Source organism: Apteryx mantelli, chromosome 7, assembly GCF_036417845.1.
Source record: "Apteryx mantelli isolate bAptMan1 chromosome 7, bAptMan1.hap1, whole genome shotgun sequence".
NCBI classification, from domain to species: Eukaryota; Metazoa; Chordata; class Aves; order Apterygiformes; family Apterygidae; genus Apteryx; species Apteryx mantelli.
The window spans coordinates 26,351,847-26,373,744 of record NC_089984.1 but is presented as its reverse complement, the minus strand read 5'-3'; the positions used below and the strand labels follow the sequence as shown (position 1 = coordinate 26,373,744).

The window sequence follows — 21,898 nt, the reverse complement described above, 5'->3', positions numbered from 1 at the left end:
AGATGTTCATGCAAACTATAAAATAAACCATTTAACTATCCACATAAAAAGCGGCAGGGAGACATAGTGCCTGTTATGCTGTAAAGTAATCACACTGAACACCACAAATATTTGGAAACAACAGGACGTTGCTGCTCACCTGACAAGGAACACTAACACGAATGATACAATGTCTTCAACAAGCCTAGGGGCAATATTGCTTTCATGACATCTCTACGACAAAGCATTGATGAGATGGAAGAGCACAGCTAAGTAATGAAAATGTAGCAGTAGCGGAGGTGTAGGCATTTCAATTTCAATCTGTCACCTGTCATATTAATTTCCACATTTTATAATGATTAAGCTGTGTTAAGATTACAGTAACAGTTGTGGCTATGGTTTTACCTTAAAAATGATAAGGAATTCTCTCTATCATACAAGAAAGATACAGTTAGGGATTAACACTATATATAGTCATACAAGCTACTTTATGTACAGCAGGACTACACAACTCCGTACCTGTAACAATCCTAAGCCTTTTCCTTCCTCTAACTTGAAAAGCATACACCAGATTACGTAGCTGAGTGGTACACCCTGCAGGCAGAGATGGTCCTATAGAAAATCTTTGGGTGTTAAAAACATGGAAATGTTGTCACCAGGCAGGGGGAATGTCTGCTTGGGGTATTTTAAGACAGGCATCCTGAGCAAACCTTGTGGCAGTAGTTATATATCTCTCATGGGAGGGCAGTGTTTTTTATAGCTGTACCATAATTCAGAATTATCAGAATTTGTATCAAAATTAACATCAGTGAAAAACAGAGAACTCAGGCTAATGGTTATCTGGTAAGTTTGTAAATTGGCTAGACCTAGTGAAGCTCACTCAGCTGAATGGACTCGGACCTCCCTGAAGTCATCCAAGAGCAGCTGTTATATTTGAGAATTCTGGAGTGCAGGTGGGATTTCAAAAGACTGGGAGGAAAATAAAGAAAAGCATGGTGCCTAATAAGGAGGAAGAGGAGAGCCAAAGAATTTTAGACCAAATCAACCTAACTTCAATTCCTGAAACAAAAACCCACTGTCCTAGAACTGGCAGGGGGGGATCATGTCACACATCTCCAATTTTCTTAATTGAACAAGTGTTGTGGATAGGGGAAAAGCAAAAGATGTGTTAAAATGGATCTTTTGTTTCAAATGCCAGTTTCATAGCAATGTAGAGAAATATAATCATTTCCTCTGGTCTATACAATGGGTGCACAACTAGCTGAAAAATTGTATTCCATAATAAGGTATCAATAATTAATAGCCATAAGAACATAGGAGCAGCCATACACAGATCTTTGTTCCGATCCGTGGTCCTGTATACTGCCTCTGACAAGCAGCCAAAAGTGGATGCTGAGAGTATAGCGGTAGGATAGGGGAAGTTGGGACCTATTCCTAGTGATCCCAGGGATCTTTGAGAGCCAGATGTGGTTCCCATGTGTTAGTACCTCTCAATGGATTTTGCTTCTAGCCTCCCCTTAAGGCCATGTAAAAATGTGAAATGATTAAGTAAGAGTAATGTATTAGACAACTCCACGGTGGTCTATTTGGTTCCAAAACTATTTAGTATTTTCATGGATGATGCAGATGCTAGAGCAGAGTATGCAAAGTCTGACACGCTCCACAGTGGGAATTGATAGCTCTTTAGAGGGCAGCATTAATTTTCAATTTGTCAATATGAATAATCTGAAACAGGATAAGTACAGTAAGTATTACAGGTAGGAATATCAGCTACCTAAATACAAAATAAATATCAGGTCTTCAGGAAAGTTTTTGGGGATTATGGTAGACAGAAACGGAACATGACTCAATATCCCACTTGCATGACCTTGCAACACTTTTATAATGGGATGAATAAACAGACTCTTTACACATTTTACACATAGTCCTTCCTTTTTAGTCAATAGTGATAAGAGTTTTAGCTTGAATATTGTATCCAATTTTAAGTATTGTACTTCAAGAACAATTTAGACTAATGAGAATGTAGTACATCTTTAGGATTTCTGATAAAAATCATGAAAGAACCAGGGTTGTGTAGTCTAGAAAAGACCATGAAAAATGGCAAAATTTCATATACAGAAAGGAAGCAAAATTCTTCTTATATTCAGTGAGAAGAGTAGCAAGCTCATAAACTGCAACAGGTGTAATTCTGACATGAGGAAAATCTTTCTGGTGGTTATAATAGATAAGCAGTAAAGCACATTGCTCATGGAGGCTGTAAAATCTCCACCATGGGAGATTTACAAGGACAGTTATACAACTATCTAAACCATTCCTGACAGATGGTTCTGCCTTGGGTCAGGGGCATCAACCAGATGATTTCTCAAAGTCCCCTGAAGCCCTGTTTTTTAATGACATTATATGTAGACCTGTAAAGCAACACACCATAAGATTTAAACCAAAAAAAAGCAGGGAACATAATGGCCGGCCTTTCTGCACTGACTCTTTATAGTACTGTCAGCATTTCGCTACATGCAAAATTAGTAGCTACCACACTAGAAGTCAATATAAGAGTTTAACCTGTTCCTCACCTCATTCCTCTGTATAAATTTCTAGTCTGAGCAGACAAAGCCATTTTAACTCAAGATTTGGACTCATGCATCTTATCTCTGTTGGAAAGCAAGACAAACTATAAAAGTGCAACTTGATGTCACTGAATTCCCTAGGGTTGAGAAATGCCTCATTCCCACAGCACAGCAAGAAACAGTGCTGTGGTGTCTAGTTCTTTGGCACTTTGTCCTGTTGCAACTTTCACAACCCCAAGCTGGGAGCTTAAGCTCCCCTGCACAGGGCGCCCAAGAATAGGATATAGGAAGCTGCTGGTGTATTGAGTGGGGAGTTACGCAAGCCAGCCAGTAAGAAACACCACTCCTCAGGACAGGCTACGTATCTGCACACAAAGGAGGTGCTGCTGAGGAGTCACAGATGCAAATTCTCTTCAAGCTTTAGCTGCCTAAGGCAAATGAAAGTCATTTCTTGTAAAAAAGCCAAATTCAAACATGACAGACCCACCCACCAGGAGTCAGGGACCTACATTCATTTTTGTTGTCTCTCTGTACAATTGACAGTTTAAGTATTTCCTACTGAATGCAGTTTCAAAAAGAAAAGACCAAGATAAAGTGCCTCAAAATATCCTATAAGAAACAAGTCTGGGACCTTAGCAGAATGATAACCAGCTTGCTTCTTGACAGAAGTGCAGCCAGGTTTAGTTCCCTGATCTACTCAAAACTGGTGAATAAGCACACTGCCTCAGCAAAAGCACAAGTTGTTTCAATATAACAAGTGTGATCTGGCCAGTATTACCTCATTCAACTAGATACGAAATTATATAGCATAATCTAAGTATCCATGTGTTCTGGACATGGTTTACATGAAGCTGTAAGTCACACCTCTTTAATCATCTCATATCAAATTATAATGTAACCAGACCCCAAACAGCCAGTGATAATGAAAAACAGTGTGGGAAATAATATTATTTAGTATTACACTTGGGAAGATAGAAGATTTTGCATCAGAATTTAAAGAGTGATCTGTACTTTCTCTCATGGCTGTTGCAAGAAGAATTTTTGTGTTTCTCAAGCCCTAGTTTAATGCTAACTAAGCATATGCCTTGTGTTCCAATGAAGATTGATTTTCTTTGTAGCAGACAGGCATTCTGTAGCCCTTATTTCAGAAATACTTCACAAGTAAAATTTTTACCTGGTTCTGACCTGAAGACACCCTGTTGCCTCCAACAAGTTTCTCTTCTAAGGTGAGACATGAGGGAGACAAAGAAAGCCTGTTCTGCTTGAATCCCGTGAATAGGAGTATTCTCTAATCATTGGGCTCTTGCATAAGAGGGAAGACAGCATCTTCCCTGTACTATGTGCAGCCTAGTGGACAGATGTGTTCAAAGAACGCCTGTCTAAGTACATCTCATGACGAAGACAGGTTGGTGAAAAGTGTTTAAGATACACAACATGCTATTTGCTTTGATGGCTCTGCATCAAAGCCCAGAAGCAGGAACGTAAATAACTTTAGGCACACCTGAAAGTTAGCGACTTAAGGGGGGGGGGTTGTGGAGGAGAGGGGTGGAGTTGCTATATCTGCTAGCACTTAAATTTTGGACTAGATACTTAATTCTCCATATAAATCTAGCTCAAGGTCTCAATTCCTTTGCAAGGGTGTTCTACCAGATCCTGTAATGCCCAAATGAACCATTCTGATACCTTACAGTCACTGATTAACTCCCCAAATACGTGTGGGATGTTTAAGTGTAAAACAGTATTTAATACTGTAACAAACAACCAACCTCATTTAGTCACAACAGTCTAGCTGGAGCTGAGTCACTCTGATGAAGCTCTGGTTAGTGGTGTCGCATTCCAGAGATTGTGACCTTCGTGGGGAATTTGCTGTTACGTGGATTATTTGCACTTGGCTGACAGAGAAGTGCCTGCCTTATTGCAAGTCCTTGCAAGAAACTGTTCAGCATACCTGTTCACAGAACTTTGTCGTGGCCTTAATGACAAAAATCCAACACAGCTCTTTTTTAGAAAGCACATCTACTGAGAGCATAAACAGAGGATATCCTTCTGTCTGAGGCACTGGTCAGTAATTTTGCTGCTATAGCTTGAATCTACAGCAATACTGGCATGCATCCCAGGAAGTATACCAGCTTCTGATGGATCTTGACTACAGGAAAATGAGACTCCTGGAAGAAATAGTCACTAGCTGTTGACATGATCACATAGACCCATAGAAGGATCTGATATTTGCAGTGGACATTGGAGTGGGTGAGCTTTCTACAACATGAAGACAAACAGTTGCATTCATATTTTCACCACCACTTAAACAGGTGGAGATTATGAGTTCAAGACAGTCCTATGGACAATGGAGTGGCTGCTTCAACTCACTGAAATGGAAACATACTGTAGGTAAAAACTCCCTAAAAATCAAAACAAATTCAAATGCATTTGTATTTGAAACAAACTTTATAAAGGCATAACTTCTTCCAAGCAGAGAATTAATAGTCTTTAGAAGCATTACAGCTACATTATGGTACGTACAAGAAAAAATGGAAATAGAAAGCTAACCCATGTTACACTTTATACTAAAGAAAAAAATCCCTTATTATATAGACACAGTTTGAGTCGCCTACCAGCTTGGAACCTCTTTTGTGAAGACAAAGAGTCAACATCTCTAATGCGATGAACTTAAATTATTTAGCAAACACTAAATACACAATGCACCTGCTATAAAAGTCAGTACTATTTACTCATTGTTATACAGGTGCAAGGAAATACCGCCCAAAGACCTAAACAACGAGCTGCATATGAGAGGATACAGATATAAGGCATTACTAGGTCATGTCCAAACACAACAAGAATTCTCATCTTCTAATATCACCCTGCCAAGAAGGTTCCTCTCTCCGGGGCCATTTCTTATGCCCAAGAAATAAATATACTGAGCTATCCCCATCTGTCTTGACAGTTCATGGTTGTCAGGGGAACAACCTGAAAAACAGAGCTTGGGTTATGGTATCAGGTAACACAGCCCTTATCTGCCATAGAGAAGACAGACTCAGATCTTTTATTCTGGGAGAAAAAAACACACACAGGAAGAAACAAGATTTTTTTTGTCCCCAGGTTAGCTATCCAGAACCGTGTAACTTGAATTGACTCCAGGTTTCATCACTTCTAAGCAGAAGAAAGCACATAGGCTGAAAAAATGATACAGGTTAAGCAATCACAACAGGTTTCCAGGCATTAACCACTTCCTTGTCACCACCCTATGTGGATTATGTACAGCACACAGCATCCACCCATTAAAGTACTGCAAGACTAGCTATGCTGAGGTTACAACTCTCCCTTCCTCAGATTTCACATTGCGATAGTTGCTATGATTGTAGCTATCCAACAGCAAATACAGCTTTTGTACTTCATGGAAAGAAAAAGAAAACTATTTTTTTTTAGGTAAATGGATCCATTAGACCCATGACTAATCAGACCGTGCTTGTTTCAGCAAGGAGCTCCAATTCATTTCATGACATCCCATTGAAATGAGCATGCCCCTTCACACCTCTGCAGTCCCCCTGTACAGTATATGGCGCACAGGACACTGTGAAGCTCTCTCATTACTACTGAGAGCAGCATTTTGCTTTGGTTCTGCTGAGTAAACAATAGGCTTATGCCAATAAATAACATTTTCATTCACAGCTAAGAACCAAAGATAAAGGTGATCCTAATTAAAGAAGTTCAAGTGTGTATCCAATGCTTCCCCAAACCATCTCAATTTCAAACCTTCTGCTCCTCCATGGCATTCCTTTCCTTCATGACTGAAAACATCATCGTTCCCCCAGTAATGATACTTTGGATGTTTCTCTTTCTATTTTCTTTCCCCGATTCTGTTTCCAATGTGTTTATTTTACCTTGAACTGATAGGATCAGGTTCTGAGCGCATCATTCACTGTTGCCAAAGGGAGTTTGCTAAAGATTTTACTCATAATATGATTTGTGTTTATCTGCACTACTGTTTGTCAGCTGCCCCCTAACACCCTGTTAATGTCTTCCAAGTGTTTGTGCAGGTACAATCAGACTTGCAAGGATCACCCTTTCCCACAGCCTAGCCTCTACGCAGAACTGACAACATCACTGCTACTGCCAGTGCCCAAACTTTGGCGCCAATTTGTTGATTTGCATAAAGTCAATCTGTGAGGTTATGGCAACTGAAAGGTATTTAGTGTATTTCAGGATTCTCTAAGCATTTTACAGAATCAGTCCATAGTACAGCCAGCATAAGTTATGGTGGGATATGTCGAGTTTTGATAACAAATACAAATAATCATCCTCAGCAGAGTTATGAAATTTGCTGAAACTTTTGCAATAAGGGTGCAGAAAATTTTTTATCCTAGCAAATGATGTAGAATGAAACACTTGCCAGTCACTTGTATAGCTGGCTGCCAAAAATCATCTTTGCAAGTTTTCCTATTGTCTTCATTTGAGTTCATAGCAGCCACCCACTTAACAGCAAATCTGCCCGCATTTCATACAGTCCAAGATAAATCAGCAGGAAGCAGTAGGAGTATGTCATCTGATTTAAGTTGCACTGCAAACTGTTTGATGAGACAGAATAGATAGTAAGAGCCACTTCTAGCTCAAGAGAAAACATGCTCATTAAAATCAGTGTAAATTCTGCACTAGCAAAGACGTGGGAAGCGGTCCGGAAAAATCTAACTCTTGTCCTTCTTCATTAAATGATGGTCTCCTAGAATGATCAAGTTTCTGGAATCCCCACTAATGCCATTATGCAACAGGTTCATTGCAGGGGTTGCATCCAGTATACTCTAAAAGTAAGGTCCATTTACAAAGCCCTATTGCTATCAGTTTGGAATCATTCTGGCCTAAGAATCAGCTGATGATGAAAATCAGGAGGAGAAGGAGCTCTGTATGTCCAAACCTGCAGCTGAAACCTTAAGCGGCTGCACTAGCATAGGATCAGACTAATTCATCCAGAGCTGACTAACGCTATACAACTGTTTACGTACTTTCTGAAAACATTTTATCTTTTTTTACGAGGCATTACCTGCTTGCCTGTGGTGATTTATGCATCTTGCTCCCAGTCCATTTGTAAGTCAGTCACCTGGAATGAAAAGCATAAGAGGGAACATCTGTTTTCCTTACAGTTTTGAGCAACTACTTTCAGGAGGGAATATCTAGAGAAAAGACACTGGGAATTTTCCAGGTATGTCTTAATTTACAAAAGAAGTTGTAACACAGATGGGTAAGATGCTGGATCGACTTAGCAAAAGGATCCCCCAAAATCTACGTTGTGACCCTTCTTCACTGCATGGGGCCATGCCAGCCCAAGCAATAAACAGGACCGCTGCTTCCAAAGCCACTCTCAAGTCATGAGGCAAAGGTTAAATTCCTCTTTTTCTTTTTTTTTCTTTTTATCTTAAAACACTGCCCGTTATCCTGGGCTCCCAAGCAGACCTCTCAGAGCGGCTCTCACAGCCATCCCTCCTCGGCAGCCCCTGCTGGAGGGCCCCCGGTTGAGCCGAGGGGCCGGGAGGCCTCCCAGGGCCCGGAGCAGGCAGTGGGGGGCACCGGCAGAGGCGGCCAGGCCCGGGGCTGCCCTGGGGCCCCTCCGCACCTGCCCGCCGGGAGCCGGGGGCGAGCGGCGGCCTCGCCTTTGTGTGAGCTGCGCCGTATTTACCCTCCTACTTCCTTGTTCCACCGCAACGCCGGGGCCATAAACCGCCTGGCTGGCGCGGCCGAGCCCCAGCAGGCGGGCGGGAGGCAGAGGCGCCGAGGGCATGGTGGCCAGTCCCCCGCCCCGAGCCGGCAGGGTGCCCCGGCTGCCGCCGCCGCGGCAGGCGGGAGTGCAGCCCTGGGCCTAGGGCTCCCTCACACCCGCCGGCCTCCCCCATGCCCGGCGCCGGGGGCAACGGGACCTACTTCCCCTTCTTCTCGGACATGGGGGGCCAGCGTGGCGCGGGCCTGCGCGCCGCCGAGTCCGCCACGCTGGCCTCCATCTTCCTGCTGGCTCTGGCGGGCAACGTGTGGGGCATCTGCCTGCTGGCGCGGCGGCGGCACCAGCTCTGCGCCGCCAACTGCCTCGTGCTCAACCTCTTCTGCGCCGACCTGCTCTTCATCGGCGCCATCCCCGTCATCGGCGTGGTGCGCTGGACCGGCTCCTGGGTGCTGGGCGACGCCATCTGCCACCTGCTCTTCTACGTGGTGAGCCTGAGCGGCACCGTCGTCATCCTCTCGCTGGGCGCCGTCAGCCTGGAGCGCATGGCCAGCATCGTGCGGCTGCGGCACCGCGCCGCCTGCCGCCGCCGGGCACTGGCCGCCACGCTGCTCCTCATCTGGGGCTTCGCCGCCCTCGCCACCCTCCCGCTGTGCCTCTTCTTCACCGTGGTGCCGCTGCCCGCTGGCGCCGGCGAGGATGAGGTAAGGGAGCCGCGGGGGCAGCCGAGGCCGGGCCAGGCAGGCGGCAGCACCCAGCCGTTCGGTTCATTTAGTCTGCAGCCCCTTCCTCCACAGGCATAAAGAGAGAGAAGGACACCTTTCCAGTAAAAAACAACAGTACAATGTTAATTTTCTTCTTTATCCTTTGTGAACAGGAGGTTCAGATTTGCACCTTGCTCTGGCCCAGCATTGAAGGAGAAATAGTTTGGGATGTGGCCTTTGCCATCGTTGTCTTTTTAATACCAGGATTAATCATTGTCATCAGTTATTCCAAAATTTTACAGGTATATTTTTCCTTTAAATTTTGTTATAGAACTAACAGAAGTAACCAGTAATTCTCTAGGCATCAACATGTTGTCATCAAATACAATTACCCCAAAGGGTATAGACTTTATTTGCTCAAGGAGAAAAGTACGTGATATAAAATGAGGCACTTCAACCTCTACGTACCAACCTGCACTTTCAACTAAGAGTATATGCTTGAACAGCACATTACGAAGCCCAAGACAGAGTTTGTCTTCATTCATATACAGGATTAAATACTCCTCTCTGTTTATATGTTGATCATAATTAAAGTCTGTCAATCTCCTAAATACTTAAAGACTCAAGCATTTGAAATAACTACAAACTAGATTTTGCACTCCTTGAGCCTCTACTCCAAAGAGAGTTGTAAGAAAGCAAAGAAAGTCAGGACTGGAAACAACAATCCTTCCCCTTCTAAATCTGCTGGTTTTCTGCTTTCCGCATGCATTTTTAGTACGCGGATCTCATCAGCCTGTTCATTAGGCTACACTTTCTTTTGCGCAACTTTCAGAGCAGCTTTGCAAACGAAAGCTGTAAATCAAACTCTCTGCTTCCACTTTCTTTCTGAGTGGATGTCATTTAACTGCTTAAATACAGGCTTAGACACCACGCACTGCAGTTTTACTCTATATTCTGGCAAACATGGTATTAGATACCTAAACTTATTATATGAGGGAGTGAGAAAAGAGCTAGAAATCTTCAAACTAAGTGCTGCTACACCTATTTTTCAGCACCTGTCCCAAAAGGATTCTTGATGCTGTGTTAGTTAATGAAATTTCTCATACTATTTATAAGGAAAATTATGGGCCTTGGAAAGGGATCTTGAAATACACGGATTATTGAGCAGGGAATTAACTGATGAAATGCTGAGCACCAAGGGGCTGTGGGCTCATGAACCAGAGCTTCACATAGGTGTCTCCATCAACTTAGAACCTAGAATTTAGGTTTCACATGTACTTGTCTATGAATCAGGCTCAAACTCATAGTCAAAATCATCAGTTCTCTACACTCTTAAGCTCATCACAATCTTGAGGTAAATGCATTAGCTAAATTTTGTCTAGTGAAGTAAAGCACTTGCCTTTTGCAACCTCATATTTAGGCAAATTGTATAGGCAAAGAACATACAGTAGCTCAATGGGGAGTCTGAGCCCTTTGAAAGAACTGCAAAAAACTGGAGACCAAGGAATGCCACAGTCCTTGGTCAGAGACCAAGACAAGAATGATGTTCCTCTTGTCCTTGCAGACTCCAGATTACAACATGTAGATTTAGAAAGCACAATGGCAAGTAGGGAGCTAGAAGACCAAAAACAGTGTTTTGAAAATTGGATTGCAAAACAGCTTCATACTGCTGTGCTCACATTTCTTTTCCAACCTGATAATAAAGATGCTAAAATGTGTTAGCATTTCTCTAGAACCAAAAAAGGAACAAGGCCCATAGCTGGATCCCATCTGTTGTAATTGAATCTTCTCTCTCACACAGCTCTCCATGAAGCAACCAGAACTCAGCTGGAAAATGTCTTAATACCTGAGTCATTCCCAAAACCAGATTCGTTCTAACTTCATAACACTCCATGGTGCCAGTGTACACTGAGTAAAATGCTAAGTGTTACTGGAAACAGTTCAAAGTATTAACTGTATTCAAATAACAAAGCAACTAGGATGATGATTCACCACAGATATAAGACCTCCAATTTGATAACATATTCTACAAATGTAGCTCAATTTAATCTGAAATTGACAGTTATTTTTACATAACACTGCCCAGAACACTAGCAAAAATGACAGATCAGAAGCGTAATTTGTAATTAGTCATTTGTTTTTCCACTTTTCCCTCTCTCAGGCAACACACAACCTATACAGATTTAGGAAAAAGGCTAGAACCAGTAAAGAAGTTCATCTCCTGGAAGTTATGTACTTGTATATACATGACTTTTAAGCTTCTGGTCCTGAGAGTATGGTCCAGATGCCTGCTGTAGGTATCAAGATTCCTTATTTCTAGGCAGCTCAGAAAGGAATCCAAAATATATTACTACCACCCCATTTCAGGTGAGCACTTTATAAAGATGCAGCTGCATCTTATTTACTGCAATACTGGTGATTCTTGAATTCTTAATTCCACCCTGTGCAGCTCCAGCAGGAAAGATGGAGGGTACTTTTATGGGACTGGTAGAAAGCCTGCTGGTGAGGATATTCTGGATACGGTAGATTTATTTTGAACACTGGAGGCTAAGGGGGTACAGAGCTTGGTTTTCTCACTTTCTGAACAAATGCTAGGCCTAGTCTGTTTTATTACATCAGACCGTACTTTTATAAAATATGTAGAGATTTTCATAGCAAAGAAAAAAGATCTATACGATTTCGGGTTAGTTCATAGAAAGCAATTCTGATTACTGACTGAAAAACTAAGAGTTTACCATGACTTTTGTTACTGTAATGAATTCATGCTCCTTTTTACCTGATAATGTCAGCATGGCTGTAAGACAGAGAACTGGATTCTGTTCCTTCTCGTGCATCAATAGGATTGTTAACTATGTTCCATTTTACACGTGTGAAAAAAATCAATGGGTTTATTTAGACAGAACAAACGCAGTCACAGTCTGAAGTTAATGGAATTTCATGAGTAATTAAGGTCCTGTTTGGAACCGAAAAGTATTTATGGCTGGAGAGGCATGAGGAGAACAACCAGCTTGACTGATATTGAGGTTGTTTACAGCTGAGAGGAAGAAAAATCCAGCTAGCAGACTGAGAATGTTTGAAATGGAACCACTGACAAAAAATAAAAATGAAACTCTGCAATGCCTTTTCTATACTCACTTTTCAAAACAGAACATCATGTGCCAAGATTTACTTTTGCATCTGTAAAAATGTGTTAAGAATTCTCCCATGTTTCAATGAAAATTACTTTCTTCTATTTTACTGCAGATTACAAAAGCTTCAAGAAGGAGTTTAAATGCTGGTTTAGCCTACTCAGAAAATCATCAGATTCGTGTTTCCCAGCAAGATTACAAACTATTTCGAGCCCTCTTTGTGTTGATGATCTCTTTCTTCATCATGTGGAGCCCAATTATAATCACTATTTTTTTAATTTTAGTCCAGAACTACAAACAAGATTTGCATATTTTGCCATCAGTTTTTTTCTGGATAATGACATTCACTTTTGCCAACTCTGCTGTCAATCCAATTTTGTATAATGTTGCCCATTTCAGACGCAAATGTCAGGAAATTCTTCTCTGCTGTACAGGGAGCCCTGTAAGGAATGGAGGTGGCACAGAAACCACTGTGAGAAGAAATGACCATGAACAACCTAATTTGTCTTACATTTCCAGATAATTAGTTAAAATTTGAGCCATGCCATGCTTTGGATGTTAATCTCTACACTATCCCAGTCTGAACAGGTCACTATTTTATAGTATTGTATGCTAAAGAAAGTACACAGGGGAAAACAAAACAAAAAAACAGATAAAGCTGTATTTCTAATTCCTGCAGGTAAAATTATCTTGTCTTCATTGCTTTGCCTTAGTAAGAGTAATGCAATTTAATCCAACGGATTGAGTTCTCCACTAACACTGGAAGAAACAGAAATATGGCAGTGAACTTGGTGAATGTAAAATAGTTGAAATAAATTCTTACTGAAAGAATTAAATTCTGGTAGGATACATTTTCAGCTGCCATAATTGTCGTTAATTTTAATGAAGTTATAGTAAACTATTAGTTTACTAGTTACTCTCAAAAGGAGATTTGTTCCATTTTAACTCTATTTTCCACTGAGTAAGAGATCAACTTTCTAGTGTAAATGTGCCTTCTCAATAATATACATGCTCTTGTAGGTTGCCAAAAAGAGGCACTTGCTTATAAAGCTAGGTAACTGACTGCCTGAATGTAGTTTTGGACAAACTAACTCATTTCATGTAGAAAACAATAATGAAATCATAAACATGCATTATTCACCAGGTGAACAATCATTTCTGGTTGCATATCAAGTTTAAAAAATAATCACTTTTCTGAATTTCACAAATAAAAAAATAAAGAAAAGTTTACTTATGGTAAGTGTAAAATAGGTTCTTTAAAAAAGATGCATTTTTTTAATGTCATCAATAGTCATATAATAAAATAAATTGGTGATATATATGGCAGTGAAATTCCTTCCTCCATTCTAAACTGGCATTGGAAATATTTCCAATATTTTCTAGAAAAAAAATGACATGATATCTGGAAGGAAATTAAAAGTTTTAGAAAGCAAATGCAAGTACTTTTTTTTTTTTAATTAAAATGCTATTAGTCAGAAGTTGAAACTGATAAAAAAGAAATATTATGTTCTTAATTATTGCCATCTGTCACCAATTTAAAATAGTGCATTAAGATAATGGTTTACTAATAAAACCAATATCTACATATGTACAGATGTGCATACAAACAATTTGCATCCCCTATAATCCAAGTTTATTAAAACATTTCATTGGTTTATTGACAGGGTGAGCTACACAGCTCAGATAAATATATTCAAGATCTAAATGAAGCCATTTAAAAGCTTTTCGACAGAACACTTAATCAATGTGTTAACATTACATCCATGCTGCTGTTACATGATTTCCCTCCATAGTTTTGGATCTCCTTAAGAGCAGAATCCTGAAAAACACAAATAAAGTTTTATTTTTCAACTACATTGGAAAAATTAAAATATCCAAGCTTTTACCAAATTTAAAGTGTATTTATATTTAAATATATATTTTTATATATTATAAATATATAAAATATTTAAAATGTATAATATATTTATAAAACATATATTATACTTTTTATATATTTTATATATATATATATATTTAAGCTGCTTTTAAATCCAGCAATCTGTTACTTGCAATCATATGCCAATACTTAGTTCTGCAGTGTATAATTCCAAAGAATTTTCAATTCAAGGCAAAACAGGAATTCATCCAATCTGTTACATTTTCCTGATCATTTTAATACTTTGACAAATAAGGTATTGGACAGATCAGTGGTAGAGTTATGTTATTTATTTTAACAAGCTTCAAAGTATTTGTAATTTATGATTTTTTAATATAAGAATGTGTTTCAACAAGATAAGGATCCCCTACCCTCCAAAACTTCCAATGGCAATAGTAGATTAGATTAATATATATACCACTGTTTAATTCAGAATTTTTGTTTCTACTAAATGCTAACAGCAGATTTGTTTTTTTTAACTCTAGTAACAGTAAAATAGTATTTTACTGTACAAATAGTCCCACTGTCAGTGTAAATATTTATGGTGGCTTTGCTGTCACTGGGAATATTCTTAGAAGGCTAAATAAAGTGTGATATCCACACTCACATTGAGTAACTTCAAGCAGTTGAGCTATAACTCAGAGAGTTAAGTGTATCACAGCCTGATCCATATTTAGGAAGGAGCTGCCATTAGAAATGCAAGATAAATGACAATCAAAAATTTTTTTCCTAGACTTCTTTTGCCTCAAAGAGCCAGTATACAAAGAACTGTTATTTTAGATTTTTGGGTTTTTTTTGTACATCTGTTATTTATTTTGGGGACTTAATTTCAGTACAGTATTTATTTAAAAAGCTAGTAATAATTCTCTGGGAAAAACAGATTTAGCTTCAAGACAGAGGCTCAGCATGCACAACAAGAAACAGATATAAGCCTATTCTTGCAGTATCTATTAAGCTTAATCAGAATTCAACCACAATAACAACTGAATGCAGGTTAATGCAGACAAATGAAATTGGACGTTTTGATAATAATTCTGCAGCTTTTAATAGCAGAATTACAACATAAAGTAGCGAGGCTTCCAATCACACACATCCAGATTTAAATGAATTTTGCAAGAGTTTCTAATACAAACTTTTCAATAAACTTTTTTTTTTTTTTTCTCCTTTTTAGCTCACAATCATTCTCTCCCCCCCAAATGTATTTGCTCTGCAGGAACTTGGGCTTAAGGGTACTGGAGAATTCCGAATCAATTAACACTATGGTAATTATGAGTCCTGATCATAGTAATGGAAGAATGCAAATAGCTGGCTTTAAGTTTCATTTATGCTTTGGTGCCAGGCTCATAAAGATAAAATCTGGCATAATCCTCAATAAAAAGCAGACAGCCTTAAGGATCCAGACAACCTTTTTTCATTTACAAACAGTAAGGGACTCAAATAGTCTTATCACTCAACACCTAACACCTGAATATAAATTAGGATAGCAGACTAAGAATACAGCACTTAATTTGATTTAGTAGGTTTGATATTTCTGTAACAGATTGGAGGTAGCATGATCAGCTTTTAAATTAAGGTTGGGCAGTCAAAGTATATTTGGGACTGAACTTTCAAAAGATATTCTGAGCTTTTATATTTAAATTACACTACTGTTCCCATAATCTGTGAAAAATACAACCTATTATATAGAAATTCTGATATATCTGAAGAAGTTGTATCACAAATTATGAATAAATGAATAAAGCTAGTTTTTCTTTTGGTTCGTACTTTCTTGCAAAGATTCTCAATACGTTTATTGCCTTGCAAGCCTCGTATAGTGTGGCAATAATAGATACTGCCATGCTGAATCAGGCCAGTACTCACACTAGTCCAATATCCTGATTTAATAGCAGGATAATACTATCTCTGGGTTTGACAGAGATGCAAGGGACAACCTCAACACATAACCTCTCAAAGCCACAGCACAGGAACTGTAATCTAAACTTTATCTTTGCTTTCATCCAAAAAAATGCCTAAACATCTCATTATTTTGTTCTCTGATCTTCAGAACCTTTTATTCCTGCTGTACTTCATTTGAAGAGCAGTTGTAGTATTGAAAACAAGAAAGTACCATCAACTTATAAAATGACATTAGTTATTTTCTATCCTATTCTTTATGCAATCAAATACATCCTTCACTTTTTGATGGCTGCTAAAAATTAAGCAGCATTTTCGTTACACTGCCCACTGCATCATACAGATGTCTTTCCTGAACATATAATTCAGAACTCAGCAGCATATGAGTGGTTAAAGTTTCTCCTTTGAATTTTTATTACGGAGTACTTATCAAAAGCCAATTTCATTTGCATTTATGATGTCTCTTAATCTTAACTGCCTTAAATACTTTTACGTTGTCTGCAAATTCTCATTCAAGACAAAACTTATTTTCATTGTCACCAGGCACTTTTCCAGGTCGCTAATCAATATACTCAACATCACCTACCTTAGTAGGTCTCTCAGGCACCATATTATCAGTATACTTGCTTTATAACCTGGCAATATATTACTATCTGTTTATAGATCAGATGAACAGACAATAGAGGCACAGGAGCTGACTGTGCTGACTTTCTTTATAATACATGAGAGTTCCCTCAGTCAATCCCAGTTTATTCCAACATGTCATTTAGGAAAGCCTTTAATCTTGATTTACAGATTTCAGTGATGAAGAACATACAACAGCTCTTGGTAAACTGTTCCAAAGGTCAATGACCTTTAGAGTTAAACAAATGGCTCTTTATTTCTGCTCTGAATATGCCCAGCTTCAAGTTCCAGGCATTTTATTTTATTTTTTCTATGTTTGCAAAACTTTACTATCCAAATCCCATTGCTTTTGTAGGTAAGCACAGACTTTGCTCAGGTCAGCCTTTAACCTCTATCCGATGAGAAAAATATCAAGCTCTCTGAAGCTCTCACTAGAAGACACATTCTACAAACTTTCAGTCATTTTCTCTGCTCTTCTTTGAAACTTCTAATTTATCCTCAGTACCCCTTCCACTTATCAGGATCATTAAACATGACATAGCAAGCAAACCTAGGCCAAGCACAACAGTCTCATGAAAGTCTGTAAATTCATCTTTGACATCCTTTTTTTATGCATCCAAGAACCATATTAACTCTTTTGGCCACAGCATTCATTACACTGAGAGCTCACGTTCAGCTGATTAACCACTCAAGTCCTCTATAGGTATCTCATCTTCCAGAATGCAAGGGGGGGGGGGGGTGTTACTGTTTTCTTTGCCCTAAATATATTTTTATTTGTGGTTGCATTAAAAAACCCTATTGTTCTTGCACCCCGTATACCATATGGCTCTTTCTGATCTGTTCTTCATTTTTTACTGTTCCCCAGGCTGGGTGTAATCTTTATCAATATGTATTTTACGTTGTCTTCCAGATCATTGATTAAACTAGCATAAATTATCATTTGGCCTTTTCTAATACACTTTTGAACTTTCTCCCCTCCATTTCACTGGTGCAATTTACTGGATGGAATAAAAGGAATTTGACTCTTCCCTCTCCCTGTTCTGACCTCCTGCACCCTTCTGTGGTGCTGGAAACGTATACGTTTGTAATGTAGCCCCACAGCTTCTCTGCAGCTTCTCAGCCCTACACACCCAATGGAAGGAGGTAAAGACAAGCTACATAGTGAGCCAATTTGTATGTCTCCCTATGCTGTAAGCTTAGCCTGACTATATCTCTCAAGATAAGGTCATACCTCCAGTACAAGGGGTATGTCCCTCTTCCATAACCCTTTGTGAAGAGGTGGGCCTGAGGACCTGTGGGAAGGGGACAACCCCACCAATACAAGGTTGGCATCCTTATCTTTTCCAAGACTTCTGTTTTTCCTTAAAAGTCTCTTGTGAAGGATATTTTGAAGAAATTTTTGAAAATAGAGATAATAGTCTATCCCTTTCAGCAACTAGCTTGTTAAGAAAGATAAAGAATTCTGATAAAGAGACACAATTTCTCTTTACAGTCACTATGAAGTTTATCCTTACTATGTTTATTCATACTACGCTGATTCAATCGTTTTACAACCTCCTCTGATTGTTTCAGCTGATGTAATATGCCACATAAAAAGCTATACACCTTAGCTCTCTTTCAGATAAGGGAAATAAAAGTTGGAGTGAACTAAAAACTCCAGTTTCAAAAGACAGTATTACAGCCACTAAGTATAAGACTTCAAGCATTCACCATTTAATAAGCAAAAGACTCTCATTAAACCCTGAAATAAAATTCTTCAGAAGAAGACATTCTTACCATTATGAACGATAACTCTGTATTTTCTGTCCAAGCAGAGGTCTACCTGCCTTTGTCTGACAATTTTCTGTGCCTCTGGGGGCAATCCCTTGGGGTCCCGGGAGAACACGAAGGAATAGCTATCAGCACAGGTGCCATCCTCGTTCAGTTGGCGGCAGGAGTAATGAAGAGCATAAGTATCGTAATCTGTGTCCACTACCCAGTGATCATCATCTGTAAGAAACCATAGCAAAGAAGAAAAGGAGTTACAGAGACATAAATAAAATCCTGTAAATCTAAAGAAATCACTATCATAATTCTGTAAAAGAGGTAACGCCACAAAGTTTGGTATGAATGATAGCAAATTATCTCCTATTCCTGTGTCCAGGATTTAATTCCGATTTTCTTCTTTTTTCTTTTTTTTCTTTCTTTCTTTTTTTTTTTTTAAGAAAATAAGCATATCTATTACGGACAGAGTCAGCTGTGACAGTGATGGAGAGGTGAACAGGAGGTTGTTGGAACCACTGCTTCTCCTCTAGCATGGGCACAGAACAAGAATGGCATGAAGCTAACAAGCCTCCTGTAAATCCATGCCTGAACATCATTATAAATTGTGGCAGCAACACAAAAATAGAACCATGTATTAGAATAGCTACCATGAAGTACACAGAAAGTTCTTTTTTTTTTAAACCAAAAAAATGGGAAGCAATTGATACAAAAAAGTTAAAGAAATAAACAGAAAATCTAAATGTGCTCCTGGTCATGCTGATCATGCTCCAGATTACTCAGAATCTTCCTAAGTGAGCCACCATTTTCCTACTAGGGACACTGCATAAACTACATTGGTGTGGAAAAAGATCACCATGCAGTTGCCACGTATTTATGTTAGAAATGTACTTGCAACAAGCTGTATCATAAACAGTCTTCTCAATACACAGTTACAATTTCAGAGAATTCTATTTAGCTAGGTAACGTGATAAATGTACAGTCATGCAGACACCCTGTGCTAACAGAAATGAACTAGGTGTTTGCAGTAACAAACACCATCTCTGCACCTTACTCTCCTGGAGCAAAAGATCCTCCTCTGCACCATGTCTGTGTTACTGAAGGCAGCAGTGGATGTTCTCTTCCCCCTCTCTCCTGTGGGTGAAGACCACAGTTTCTACAAAGGCAGAGCCCAGGGAGGCAGCCAGCAATCTGGAGTATACCTGCAAACATGATTCAGCAGTGTGCTGTGAGGAGCTGGGGCAACAATCCCAAAACAATTGGCTTCCAGAGCATTCCTTCCATGTTTTTGGAGAGAATGGAGCTCCAATCACTTCCAAGTTCAACCTGCTTCTCCTGGAAACTATCCTGGGGAATGTCTTGAACTATGAGCAAATCTTTGCTTGTCTCAGTAAGCTAATTTTGCTTAGGTGTGTGATGGATGACTGGAAAATATGGATATACACACACACATATAGGATCATATCTGTTTCTTAAAACAGGGAAATCTCTGTCTTTGCACATGAGACTAAGCAAAAGAACAGTTGCAAAATCCTCTTCCCTGCTGGTTGCTGAAAACCAAGTCTGATGCTAGGCTTTTCAAAGAAAACAGAAGTATTCAATAACTGAGTTCTGAACTAAAACAAGACTTTAAATATTTCACCTGCCTTTCATTTTTTTCCAGTAACCTTAGTTTATATTGTTCAGTAACAAACAAAAGAAACACAGAAGTATACAAAGGCCTGGTCTTTACTTCTTTAAAGAAAACCAACCAGCTGTCTCATATAATAGATAGTGACTACCTTGTTCACAATACGGCTTTACTTTATGATCATTATTATGTGTTTTAAATGTGTTTAAGAAATCCAACACTATTTTTTTCTCCCCCAGTATGGGCACACAACATAACTAGGCTCTCAGGTAGTTCTGCATCTTCCATAGCAAAGTACTCACTTCCTTTCTGCAGGAAAGAAGCAACACCCCAGTACTTCATCTTGAACTTGGCAGGATCCTCTGTGTCAGTGAAAGAGCCAATCATGTCTGCACAGACGTCCCAGTTACTGCAGCCAGGGAGAGAGAAAACAACAACACATTCAGACCTAACAGCACAGATCTGGAGTGACTTACCCCAGGGAGAGCAGGTAGGACTAGAGCAACAGCAAGCAAAGCAGAAGTTTAGCGAAGTGCAATAAGAGGAGAAGGAAGAGTGGAAACAACTTACTTAAAGAGTCTGACTCTGCCCTTTGCAGTGGCACTCATCTGTCCATTCTCATCTACTGTAAACTGGGCTACCACATTGTCCTGCAGAAATAGCCCCTCAGGATCTTTCTTTGCCATGGCATACCAGGTGCCACTATACTGCAAGGAAATTAGAAAGGCTGCAGTTAGACCTAGGAAGTACGGGAAAGATGCTTGGCGACATTCAAAACTAGAGAAGGCTGACGGAGTGGAGGACATGCAGATCTTTGACCCCATATCTCAAAGTTGTATCTAAAAAATAAATCTAGTTGTTGTGATAGCATAAACCCACCAATGTCCTAGTCCACAAAGGGTTTGTGAAAGAATGGACTTTTTTTTGGTATCTTATTTGTATCTGCAGTTTTCCACTATTCAGAATATAAAACCTGGTGCACAGAGGATGACAACTGGCAGGATCTTTGCAGATTTACACATAAATATGTCCTTTCCTTGCAATATTTTCTGGAAAACACTGGAATATTAATTTTTCATAGAAATAACTGAGTTGCTACACTCCTTTTCAGTTTAGACCATACAGTTTGAGACCAGTCCGCTAAATGTCAGATTCAGCAGTATTCCTGTGAGGCATTGGGATCCAGCACTGTGGAGGTGCAGGCAACATCACACACACCTGCAACTTCTCCATGTTGCAATCTGTGACTCTGAGTGAAAACGTGAATACAGTGGTATTCCCGAATGCTGAATTTTGTAGCCTGGGAAGAGGAGCTAGGAAAGACCTCGCAGATCCAGGAAAAAGAGATTTACCCTGTTCTTGTCGAAGTTCTCCTTGACTTTGAAGGTGCTCACTCGGCAGTCCCGTTCTGCTGCGCTGCCACCCAGCAAGGCCAGCACCACCAGCAGCAGCCAGGCCGGGGCTCTCCTCGCGTGGGCCATCTCGTCCCTGCAGCAACAGCAAACAGAACAGCGTCAGAAAGGGGCTCTGTCAAGCACCCAGGCAATAGAGCAGGGCAACCCTGATGGGTCCTGGGGCATCCCACAGCTTTCCCCGATGCATTCGCAGGAAAGGGGCCTGGCCACCCCGTCCCACTGCGGCGAGATTCCTTACAGACAGTGCCAGTCCCTGCAGCCCCTCAAGAGCCCACGTGTCGGTGGCAGCGGCCAGGCCGCCCAGCCAGGCGGTGCTTTATGTAGCCTGGGGCTTTCGCAATCCCTTGGGACACAAAGCCAGGTTGGAGGGGGAGCAGGGAGGCGGGCTGAAGGCTTCTGCAGGCCAGGGCCCCTTCACAACAGCCCCTTGCGTAATCCCTGCAGGTGGTCTTTGACCCCAACCTGCAGCCAGGCGTGCGCTAGAAACAAATGCCTTTCTCCACTTTTCCTACCCCAAAGGCAGGGCTCATTTCTGGGGGACGGGGTGTTCGTATGTTTGGGGAGGACAAAGAGAAGGA

General features: G+C 40.2%; 2 protein-coding genes and 1 long non-coding RNA gene across 4 annotated transcripts; 1 reads left to right on the top strand and 2 right to left on the bottom strand.

Annotated features, from left to right (window-relative positions):
- Positions 1-5,002: 5,002 nt before the first annotated feature.
- LOC136992462 (uncharacterized) lies at positions 5,003-8,497 on the bottom strand. The gene is made up of 3 exons (XR_010884732.1): positions 8,454-8,497; positions 7,579-7,635; positions 5,003-7,108 (listed from the first exon to the last, which is right to left on the bottom strand). It is a non-coding gene; the product is annotated as an uncharacterized lncRNA (long non-coding RNA).
- On the top strand, positions 8,416-13,886 carry FFAR4 (free fatty acid receptor 4). The gene is made up of 3 exons (XM_067300063.1): positions 8,416-8,951; positions 9,128-9,253; positions 12,195-13,886. The coding sequence occupies exons 1-3, from the start codon at positions 8,424-8,426 to the stop codon at positions 12,600-12,602; spliced, it is 1,062 nt and encodes a 353-aa protein (XP_067156164.1). The 5' UTR covers positions 8,416-8,423; the 3' UTR covers positions 12,603-13,886.
- Positions 12,434-21,663, bottom strand: RBP4 (retinol binding protein 4). 2 transcript variants are annotated; one of them, XM_013951141.2, is made up of 7 exons: positions 21,559-21,663; positions 21,258-21,393; positions 20,476-20,612; positions 20,208-20,314; positions 18,291-18,503; positions 13,839-13,898; positions 12,434-12,519 (listed from the first exon to the last, which is right to left on the bottom strand). In XM_013951141.2, the coding sequence occupies exons 2-6, from the start codon at positions 21,384-21,386 to the stop codon at positions 13,885-13,887; spliced, it is 600 nt and encodes a 199-aa protein (XP_013806595.1). In that variant the 5' UTR covers positions 21,387-21,393; positions 21,559-21,663; the 3' UTR covers positions 12,434-12,519; positions 13,839-13,884. The 2 variants fall into 2 exon arrangements, with proteins under 2 accessions (XP_013806595.1, XP_013806594.1); XM_013951140.2 differs by lacking the exon at positions 12,434-12,519 and having other exon boundaries at positions 13,690-13,898.
- Positions 21,664-21,898: the final 235 nt, after the last annotated feature.

Coding starts and splice junctions, on each gene's coding strand:
- FFAR4 (XM_067300063.1), top strand. CDS start 8,424: ATGCCCGGCGCCGGGGGCAACGGGACCTACTTCCCCTTCTTCTCGGAC. Junction 8,952..9,127: donor CTGGCGCCGGCGAGGATGAG/GTAAGGGAGCCG, acceptor TGTGAACAGGAG/GTTCAGATTTGCACCTTGCT. Junction 9,254..12,194: donor GTTATTCCAAAATTTTACAG/GTATATTTTTCC, acceptor ATTTTACTGCAG/ATTACAAAAGCTTCAAGAAG.
- RBP4 (XM_013951141.2), bottom strand. CDS start 21,386: ATGGCCCACGCGAGGAGAGCCCCGGCCTGGCTGCTGCTGGTGGTGCTG. Junction 20,613..21,257: donor AGAACTTCGACAAGAACAGG/GTAAATCTCTTT, acceptor ATTTCCTTGCAG/TATAGTGGCACCTGGTATGC. Junction 18,504..20,207: donor TTCTTTCCTGCAGAAAGGAA/GTGAGTACTTTG, acceptor GGTTTCTTACAG/ATGATGATCACTGGGTAGTG.